At 41.3% G+C, this 11,666-nt stretch overlaps 1 protein-coding gene across 1 annotated transcript; it reads right to left on the reverse strand.

Annotated features, from left to right (window-relative positions):
- Window positions 1-2,771: 2,771 nt before the first annotated feature.
- LOC141907832 (FMRFamide receptor-like) lies at window positions 2,772-3,773 on the reverse strand. Its single transcript, XM_074797574.1, has one exon. It carries the CDS (start codon window positions 3,771-3,773, stop codon window positions 2,772-2,774), a length of 1,002 nt encoding a protein of 333 aa, XP_074653675.1.
- Between the last annotated feature and the right edge of the window lie 7,893 nt (window positions 3,774-11,666).

An 11,666-nucleotide genomic window follows, 5' to 3' on the forward strand; every position in this document is an offset into this window, starting at 1 on the left:
TCGTTTATGTAGCAAAGTTTAAAGAAAAGGGCAGTTATTGGATTCAGAAAGGTTTACGTACGTAACTCACATTCAATCTTTCTCAATCATGATCCATTATGAACCCTTGGTGTCCTTCACAAAACGCAGTTTTCCTCACTTGAACCTTTGCCTGAGCGTATTTGAGCCCAATCAGGAAGGAACCGACCTCACCGAAAAATGCTCACTTTTCACTCATGTGGCGGCATTCGTACGTACGTTGCAGCTATTGATTACAGTCTTTTGGCCTCAATAAATGTGTATTCTCCCTCGCATACAACGTCACTTAGGCGCTTTGCGAGATTTATCTAAAATTTGTATTAGCTTATGTTTTTCTTCCTCAATAAAGATGGATGGTTAGTAAAAAGAAATACATGATTTGTGTAGGTGCGGTGACGACCAGACAGGTGGAAATACGAAAATTACTTGATAGTTTATTAATGCCTTGAAACTAGCATACATTTCTTATTGTCTAACACAATGCAGGCGTGAAGAATACGGACCAAGAAATTTACTTCGAAGTTGAATATATCGACACTTGAATGAACTGACAGGCAACCAGTCTGGCCCGAATATTGGCGTAATGCAACACCAGTCCATCCTCGCTTGCCAGGGGCCCAGTGTCCATCAGTCCCATGGCCTCACGATGCATGATTTCATTACTGGCGCTGTTGCGCATGACCACGTCATATGTCGATATGCAAAATACTTCCTTGTTCGGTAAACGTTCGCTGATTGGTCAATTTAACGGGAATTCCAACAGTAGCCTTAATGTCGTTTGTTACGAGCGCTGTGATTGGTACGACTGGATTCTGGTCGGCTAGTAACGACTCCAACGACTCGTGAGGTCAAGGGGTTCCGGGAACAGCTTTCGCGTAGTGGGTTCGAATCCCTTGACGGGTGAAAATGATGCACTCAAATTCCATCATCAAAAATACACGAAAATCATAAAATATAAAATCAGTCATGAAATTTGTCTAATTACAGAATGAACATCTATTTCATATTTTCATTTGTTATTTTGAAACGCCTATATTGATGACGTAGTGCACATCGAATCGCACAACACCCATATGATTATACACAGTATTTATTAACGTAAGAAAAAAATCATTATTATAACGGTTTTCGCGGCGTAAAAAAACTAGGTCAAAGTAATGTAACCCTGTCCAATTAAAGCTCTTGGGAAAGCAGCCCATTAGTCCCGCTCATTCGATAAGCTAACCACAACGTTCGATCATTGAATCTCCAGGATTCATGGCCAAAGTAACGTGATCTAACCAACAGACCACTGATCTGTGGGGACAATAACTTATCTAGCCTGTTTGGAGACCATGAGCCGATTTTACTAGTCAGGTGCGGGGTGACTGGTTCGGTATTCCGCATTCTCTGAAACTAGATAGGTTTCTTATCGAGACCACATATTGCCAGGAACTTTCAAGGGCAGTTCGTTGTTTCAAGGCGGGCAATTTATGAAAACAATATCATACGGTCGTATGAAAGTCGAAATGAGATCAACCCCTCTCTCACCCCTCAACCAATCTGCCGCTGCCGTTCCCGTGGGATTTACATAGAATTGCAATAAAAAATTGATCATGCATGGTTTATCTTTTACTGATTTTTTATACGTGAATTGTACACGCGGGGTTCACGCTGGTGTGTTTCATACAGCTGTCACTCATACGAGGCATACTTTCAAATAAGTCGCCAGAAGCTTCTAAAAAATACCAATTGAAAATACCAATACCTTTGAAGGAATAGACAACTAATTGTCATAATATGCTAGCTTCAGTGCTAACTGGCTCTGAACTTGTTGGATTTAAAAACGTTCATGGTTCTATTTTAACAAATAGTAACTGGAAATCTGATCTTTCTGCAAATATTTCGTCAATTGTCCTATTTTTCTACTACTAATTTCTAAATCGATCATCTCGCGTATAGCAGCTAAGAAGATAAGGCTTCGGATGCATAACCCATAATCAGATGTCTCTAATGTCGCAACTTTCTCATACTCCTGAACAAAAACAGGTTTCATACCGTATTACATAAAAAATCTATGGCGTTTTGTTCATACGGCCGGGTAGAAAACACATTGTCATTACCCTTGGTAAAAAGTTTTTTTCTGGACATTTCTTTATTGAAAATATATACATTAATACCGCAGTTTACTCTTCTATGGTCTGCCAAATCAAAACGTATCACTTAAGTTCACTTAAACAGTGTTATGCTTTAAGCGTTGAGATACAACTCTACCGGTCTAGACGGCGTCTCATAGCGGAGACCACGTTGTCCATCTGGGGCAGGCGCGGATCCAGTGGGTAGCACCCGGGGCACGTGCTACCCTTTAGACTTTCAGTTGGTCCCAAAAATCGTCCCCGTCAAAAGTCGGTACCACCTGAGGACGTCTAAACGCTTCAAATATATGTTTTCATTCGGTTGAAAGAAGCTCAAATGTTTGGAAATAGCATCTGCAGGGTTTTTTACAAGATATTCCCCTAACCCATCTTATAGCTACTCGTGGGAGTGCCACTTTTTAATAGTGATCGGGTGCTACCCCTCAATATAAGCTCTGGATCCGCCTCTGTAGGGCGGTGTCTGGTATTGGGTAAGGTACCGTTTTCCAGGGTCGACAGTGTCTCCTTGCAGGTATAACAGGCCACTTTCTTAGTGTCTGGATAATATATCTTCATTGGCTGAAACAACTGCCTAATTTTGTTTGCTCACTCATTTTTCTTTGACGACAGAAATTTGATTCATTCCTTTCTCATCGTCAGCATCTGCGCGGTGAGTGTTCGAAATTTTTTACTCGAAAGGCAATAAACCAGAAAATTGACGCACGAATCTATTTGTATGGAAACCTGCATCATAGGATGCGTGCGCAATCGTTTGCCGTCGTAGAAGGCGATTTCGACGATCCGCTCCACGCTGTTCGGGCTCTCGCAAACCAGAAACGTCACCACGATACCTAAAGCGAGTAGCGTCGCTTGCAATTCTTGGTCTTTCCCCTGTGGGCCGCCAGAGGTCAGCATCTGTCGGTTGGTGCGCGCTTGGTACAAGTGCACCGATAATATCGTATTTGTCACGCATAGAATTACGAAAGGCAAAATTATAATCAAAGCCACGAGACTCAGTTCACCAAAAACAGCGGGGATTTCGTTATGAAATCGCAGTAACGGAATATCGATCGCGGGGCATTTGGGAATCTGTTCCGCAAGCGTCAAACAGCAGAATTTGAAACCGTGTAAACCAACGCTGCATGCGACAATGAAAGCGAACGATAAGTTAAGTTTGAACTTCGTGCATAAAACGATCGATTTCAACGGGAAGACGATATGAATAGCCCGGTCGAGACTCATCAGCACGATAAGCCAGTTTCTGATCATACGCATGGTCAGATGCGGCGGGGCCAGGTAGACCAGGAATCGCGGCCCGATAAACGCGTCCGATAAATAGAAGAACTGCCAACCGTAGGTCAAGTAGGCGAAAAAACGGCGCGCGTTCACCAGCGACACGGACACTAACAGAAAACAGTTATCGACGACGGCCAAAATCTGCAACAGGTGGAAAGAATTTGAACGCGAATTGTGCTTGCGTAAAATCACGAAACTGATAGCGTTCAAAGCGAACCCGGTCAAACAGATCGGCGTCGATACGTACAACAACACTGTCAACCAGACGTTATTCTTCGATAGGTACGGGCAGTCGATGAGGTCGGTTTCGTTCGCAGCCGTCGACGATGCTCGCGTTTGTCGCATCTTCGAAATGGATCGATCACATCGTCTGTTGATTTATTGACCGCAGATCGTCTGCCGATTCTTGTTATCTTTCCCTCGTCTAAGTAAACGCATTTTGTTCTGTGTCGATTTCGCGACAATTGGCGGCAACATCACTCCCTGAATGAACTATTATATACGTGCGTATCTCTATGTCTGAGTAATTTGCGCTATTAAGCTAAGAATCTTGGAATCCATGATTGATTAAGCTATTTTCCGGGCAATCTTCTATATAATTGCTGATGAGTACGATTCTAGAATAAGCAGCAATTTTATTGATTTCTGAATGAGATAAATAAAAAAGTGACTTTGTTTCTTGAAAACTGTCTCCATACGAAATCTTTCATAATTGTAAAACTGAATAAGATATGTTTTGTGGAGGTTTCTCTTTCTGCTAGCTTCCTTGCTGTGTCGTTTGACATTTTTTTTAAATTTTTTTAATCTTAATTCTTTTTGCTTTAGGTGATGACATGTAAACGATCCTGTGAAATCTTGCACATAGTTCTGACCAGGCGTGATGACAAGCCGACCCAATTCTTCGTCAAAACGATTTAGCGGATAATCCAATTCATTCAGACCACAAAAGTTCATTATTTGATTGACCTTTTTGGATTTATTCATTTTTCCAAAGACAATTTCTTGTAATAAACGTTCTGCTTATGAACTTATGTAGAAAAAAATAACCAAAATCCTTTTGTAACGATAATACAAGTTCTTGCGGGATCCCTGCGACTCCTTGAGTTCTTGCAGGATCCCTGCGACTCCTTGAGTTCATAGATATCAACGAAATCATCGATAATTTTGTTCAGTTTTACTTCAAATGCAACAAGTTATTGTTCAGTACAGCTGCTGCACCGATTCAGCGCCTCTCTTCAACTGTTTATTTGGTGTGCGTTTCGGTTGACAGAATTGATTTTCTAAATTATCGTGATATCGTTTAACATGATTAATCGGAGAACTATGACATTTAAACAACGTCTGGTCGAATTGTACGGGCTTCAATGGTAGATATTCCCGCATTCATTGCATACGCATATCCGATTCCGTGTTGGGTAGCGATCACTCAATGTCACATCGTGGTTATTGTTGAAGTCGCGATTTTTATAGATTTCAGATATTAATATACACTGTAATATGTATGTGTATATATTATATATATGTACATTTCGAAAATTATAGAGAGACGACAGAATGTGTGATGATTATTGGGCATACATTTATGACAAATTAACTTAGCTTTATGTGGCGTCGTCACTGGCTGGCATCAGATCCCAGCGGCGGTTGAAACTCCGGAATCTCTTCTTCGTCGTCTTCATGGTGTCTTCGTCATCACCTTCTTATTCCTGAAATGAGAGAAGAGAGAGAACAGAGATGAAAACCTGGTACGGAACAAAACTAATGTCCGAAAGCTTTTCAGCTCTCCTTTGCAGGTCACGTGCCGAGAATGACAGGTGACGAGTCAGCCAGGATACATTGTCCCTACGTACCTTCGCGCGGGGAACGCAAACCAGGGCGCCAACGCCTCACATTCACTATCTACCTACAGGATGTGCCGGGCGGCATCAATAACTGACAAATCTGCCAGATTGCTATAGACAAAAAAAGAGTAGTGCTAACTGACTTGAACTAGAGTTAACTAGTTGCCGAACGAGAACAACTAGAAGTCCTGCCGGTGAACCAATGGCCAACCAATGGTCTGAACTAGAGTTAACTAGTTGCCGGTGGGATGATCCGAGGATCGAGAACAACTCCGGGGAGAAGTTCTGCCGCTGAACCATGGCGGCCAATGGCCAGAACTAGAGTTAACTAATTGCCGGTGGGGTGATCCGAGGATCGAGCACAACTAGGATCCTGCCGGTGAGACCAGCGTGACACCACTCAATTTTTTTTACCGTTAGCAACCCGATAGATTTGACAGTCATTCACGTCACTCAATACACTATGTAGGCAGATAATGACGTTGAGGCGTTGTCGTCCTGGTTTGAGTTACCTGTGTGAGGGCACGTGGGGAAATCATTTCCTCGCTGACACTTCCCCGACATTCTCGACACGTGACCGACAAATGAGAGCCGACACTTTCGGACATTAGTTTGGTTCCATAAAACATTGAAAATCAAGAGAGAAATCGGCCCTGAAAAATAAAACGGATTAGACGCTGAAAAATAGAGCGGGTTAATAAACACAGAACAGTACAGGACAGTACAGAGACGAACAGTAACACATGAAACATAAAGACGTCGTTCCTCATGAAGGAACCAGCTAGTAGAGCGCAGCGTAATCGCGTAGAAGAACGCCAGGAGGAGAATCCACGTCAGCATAGTGTCCGCACGGTGTGAAGAGCCTGAGGTGAATGACTGGCTTAGCGATTCTACTTACTGTCGACCGGTGGCGCATTTCTATATTGACCAATAGGCAACCGTGTCGTTCTCTGGCCAGTGAATGGGTTTGGTTCCATTGTATTGCTACGGACCTACCTCTATACGGTACCCGTCATATAGAAATCCCGTCAATAGCCTAAGCGTTACCCGCTATTATCTACCGATGAATGGGTTTTTATTGGAGTTAGTGTTGTTCCAGTGGAGTAAAAACGGGACCCGACGACACCTCTGTATACACTCGGCATACGCCTATGTAATAAACTTGATACATGTAGAAAACTGACAATAACTAATAATAAAAGCGAAAATGAATACCCACCCTGCTCTAATGCACCAAAATACCCACTAAAATAACTTGATCCTTCAGACTCTCCAGTGGTTTTTCTAACACTAGTGATATCAAGTTAACGCCAGATATTTGTTTTCATTCATGCATATTGCAAGATGATGTCTGTAGGACGGGTCTAGTTAACTCAATGTCTAGATCTTAAGTCTCTAAAGAGCATTTGGTCGTTGTAATATATATTTGGCGGAGGGAAAATGTTTTCTAAATATGTAAAGTTTGATATGTATAGAGTTCATTAACCACAGTTAATAGACCCAGTTTTCTCTTTAAAGTTTTATTGACTCGTGTTAAAACAATGGACAAAAACAATCTAAGGCTAAAAGTCACACTGAATCATCGAGAACTGTGGAAGTGGAGTCTGGGACAGTGGGACTGGGTCCACTGAACCGAGAACTGTGGAGGTGGAGTCTGAGACAGTTGGAATGGGTCCACTGAACCGAGAACTGTGGAAATAGAGTCTGGGATAGTGGGACTGGGTCCACTGAACCGAGAACTGTGGAAGTGGAGACTCTGGAACAGTGGGACTGGATCCACTGAACCGAGAACCGTGAAAGTGGAGTCTGGGACAGTGGGACTGGGTCCACTGAACCGAGAACTGTGGAGGTGGAGTCTGAGACAGTTGAATGGGTCCACTGAACCGAGAACTGTGAAAGTGGAGTCTGGGACAGTGGGACTTGGTCCACTGAACTGAGAACTGTGAAAGTGGAGTCTGGGACAGTGGGACTTGGTCCACTGAACCGAGAAATGTGGAAGTGTAGTCTGGGACAGTGGGATTGGGTCCACTGAACCGAGAAATGTGGAAGTGTAGTCTGGGACAGTGGGATTGGGTCCACTGAACCGAGAACTGTGAAGATGAAACTGAAGATGCTTACCTAGTTTCTAACAGCATCGCTATAACTTCTGTTGTGTTTAGTTGTTTTGATGTGGAGTGAAGAATTGGAGACTGTTATTGAATAAAACCTATAAACAATAACAAACTCCAATTCTTCACACCACATATATACTTATAGCCTCTAGTTGTAATGAATTTCCATCCACAGTTATCCGATCGGATTCCAAATTAAACACGGGTCGATATTAAGTGATTAAGTACGGTATTCTACTCAGTATCCTGGTGAAACCACGTATAAACGCGACCTCCTTTCAAAGAAACGGTAAGTTCGAACCTTCCAGGTAGCCAGTGTTTACCGCCAGTAGCTAACAATAAACTAGAGATACAGCTTGGCCCTTGCATAAGTTATAAATAAGCACAGTCAGGTGATATTTCCACGTCCTGTGTACACGTTCGCGTCCCTACGTATTAACCGCGTAGACCCACAAAAGGCGAGTGCGGAAAAACCAGTTTCTTGATCGAAATTTTTACCATTTGAAAAATAGGTTGAAGTCGCTAGGTATAGACATATTACAGACACGTGAATTAAGAAAAATAAAACCATTTTAATCGAACTGTTGTTGCATCCAACACCAGAAATGAGCTAGGGCTATATACAAATTGGGCGTATGTATTAAAAGGACAGGGTCTGATTCTAATCACGGTGTCAAATCGGTATTTGCAATTTTGGACCAAGATCGATTGGGTGCGATTGTCCAAAAAAATTGCTCCGCAAACCGGCTGCCGATTGTTAACTTCTTGGTAACGCATTTGCTTTCACATCAATTGACAAAGGCGGCAAAATCAACCCCGATTAAAACTATTCTCTACATGCAAGTTTCCATTCGCGCAGTCGTGAGTATTCATCCTCGCTTGCCAGGGGTCCGGTATCGCTCCCGAACTCGCTTCCACTTGCCCCCTGGCCTCACGAAGCGTGATTTCATTACTGGCGCTGTTGCGCATCACGTCATATATCAACACGCAACGATACTTCCGCGTTCGCTACCTGTTCGCTGATTGGTCCATTTACCGGGAAATTCCATAGATGCCTAATGTCGTTTGTAACAAGCGCTGTGATTGGCCCGACCTGATTCTGGTCGGATAGTAACGACTCTAAAGACTCGTGAGGTCAAGGGGTTCGGGGAACGGCTTTAGCAGACTGGGTTCGAATCCCTTGACGGGTGAAGATGTGAGTATTGGGATGATCGATTTAGCTTATTTCCAAACAATCTTCACAATTTCATATATACCCTATGTGCTGAGGAGGTCGATCTTCAAAGACTGTTAATGCAGTCTGTGGGTCATACATAACTCGGGTCTTTTCCTGCCTTTGGAAATTTCAATTTCAATTTTTAATTAAAGAAAATTATACATGAATTTGTTTTTAATGAAAATAAAATCCAGCCTGCCTGCGCCGCAGAGTTTCCACACATCTTCTTTTTTATGAATTAAAGAAAACAACCGCCTGCCTGGTCACTTTGGTTGGTAGAGAAACAAGGAATCATTTTTTAGCCTAATCGCATTAATATTGTTTATGGATAATCCAACAAAAAACCTTTCATAATCGTGGAACATTGTTATATTATGACACAAAATATTGTCAAATGTCGGTATCTGTCAACCTCTGTTTTTTTGTTGTAATATATGTAAATCTATTCCTTGCAAATAAGCAACTAATTAATATCGCTTACTCTTTAGAACCTTCTTTTATTTATAAAAAAACATCATCATCTAAAGGGGTAATTCTTTATAGCATTAATCCCGAATGATAGGACGGTTTCTAATACAGCTTAACTGTTCATGACGTACTAAAGAACTCTTCAAAAACATTGCAACTTAGAGCATAGAATGCCCGACGACTCGAGACGGTGTAGAAACGTTGTAGAATTTGTAGATTTTTGCATGTTTTTATTTTTGTTTGCTTAATGTTTTCATATGTTTTGCTTTCCATTAACTTGAACCTGAACGGGCTACTTTACAAAACAATCCACAACGGACAACTAGAGAATGGACGGGTTTCGTAGCAGCAGCGAGTACAGCCTGACGCACAGTTCAACAGCGAAAACAATATTCCAAAATGAAAAACCGCCCGCTTTTCTACCGCAGGGCGCGACACTGAAAAGTATCAGCGTTTATCGTTTCGTATTAACACTCACACACGTTGTATTTGTGCGTCCGTAATCACTCGTTGTGGGCGGTTCGTTTGACAGCCCCGCTGATTTAACAATCTGCCAGAACGACAGAATGGGGTGGCTCCGACAATATCCTCCGCACTGATTAAAGCATGATTGACGTTTTTGTCATCGCGCTCCCAAACAACTCCATTCAGACTTTTTCCCGAATAAACGGAGAATAGCTAGAGCATAACCTTCGACCGCAGTGGACTTAAACTACAGTTTTACACGCGTTAGTCTGTTGACGGGCGATATAGCACGCCAGGTAGTCTACCGTTCGAATGCTCTACAATGCTGAGGTTTGGAGTTCGAACCCCGATCGGAAACAACGCCGATCCATTATCAACTCGACGTAGTGACGCAATAGTCAGCTGTCGATCGATATAAAATCCAGGACACAGTCCGTTGAGCACCATCTGTCTGTCCCGCACGTGTATATCGCGGTTTCAATTCGATACTATTTTCGATTGACTAGATGACGAATCAGAGTTGAAATGATGTTCTAGGAGCTTCGCCCTGTAGAATAGAAAATCAAAAGAAACACATGAACTCATCATTTTGCATAATAATATTCAAAATGAGCCTAGCTTTCGATATGTCATGTATTCACTAGATTAATTGATATTACGTCAAAATGAATCTGAGGAACCACCACAGCAAATATTCGCTATTCTGTTTGAAGTGTGGATGACCAGTTTTCGAAAGTGTCTCTGGTGTTTGTAACGAGAGAAATTCCACAATAGAATCAGCCGAAAAAGAAGAAGAATTTCCCTCGTTATTCATCTTACACGGATATTGTGTATCTTCTCGACTCGTCGTTTATGTTCGTTCATTTTCAATTAAAATATGTCTTGAACAGATGTTAAGTTTGAACGGTTAGTTCGTAAAAGTGTGCTGATAAAATGTTTAATATCTGGTTTTTTTAGTTCATTTTCAATTAGAAATGTCTCAGGTGAAGCACTGAACACACGTGAAGTGTGGACGATCAGTTTTTGAAAGTGTGCTGATAAAATGTCTAATGTCTCGTGTTTGTAATTCATTTTCAATAATGATTTTAAAGTGTGTGGATTTTCAACGATCTGTTTTGAATGCGCGCTGATCAAACGTTCCATTAAGTATTAATATATACGACGTATGTGAGGAATGAGCCTTAGCATATTCGATAAACGACCGTCGTATTTCTTTCTTTTGTAGATATGTGGCGCTATATACAAACAGGCGAACGACGACAATTCGTAATTCGATTTCAACGTCGTTTAACGACATTTAACCCCGTTACTTTATACGACAGTTGTTATTAGCGACAACTACCTAACACTCGAGTGCTTTTAACCTAGTATTTGCGGGTTTCAATAGGCCTATTCATATTTCACAAGTAGTTTGAATTCAAGACTATACACGCCGCGTCGCTTGTGTCGTTGTGATAATACCGAACAAACTGTGCAATGAAAAAATGCCATATTAGATATACATGTCATATAAACCCTACAACCAGCATTGTTCAGCTAGCCAAATTTATTAAACTCGGTCTGCCATTGTCCTAATTTTTCTTCGATCAATGTTCTGTATATTTTCAATTATGTTTTAACTCATCTGTAATTAGTGTTAATTATGCTTCATTTTATGATTTGTTTATCTCCCATTATGTATATACTTGATTTTACCGAATTTGTATCAGTTGCAAACATGTTTTATTAATGTTTACGCTGAATAAAGATTGAATTGAATTGAATTGAATTATATAAGATATACATGTATATCATATCAGATAAATACATGTACGACGGCAGGGTCCCGCAGCCCTCATATTCCTAACACTGACTTCACATGTGTTCATTCGGTATAATTAAATTAAACTAATTAAGATTGGATATAATCGGTAATCAATAAGTGCCAGCTTGATAAATAGTTCATCGTTTGTTTACGCAGAGTCTTTACGCACTTTTCGTATTGATTAATTGTCTAACTGCCAAATTCTGTATACACGGAATATAAATTGTGATTTTATAGTCTCGGATGAGTTGTGAGAGCAGGGGATGAGAACGAAGACGTATAAACTATCATTTTTTAAAGACTATCGTCTTTGATATTTGTTGGTTGCTTGGA

Source organism: Tubulanus polymorphus, chromosome 6 (genome assembly GCF_964204645.1).
Source record: "Tubulanus polymorphus chromosome 6, tnTubPoly1.2, whole genome shotgun sequence".
NCBI classification, from domain to species: Eukaryota; Metazoa; Nemertea; class Palaeonemertea; order Tubulaniformes; family Tubulanidae; genus Tubulanus; species Tubulanus polymorphus.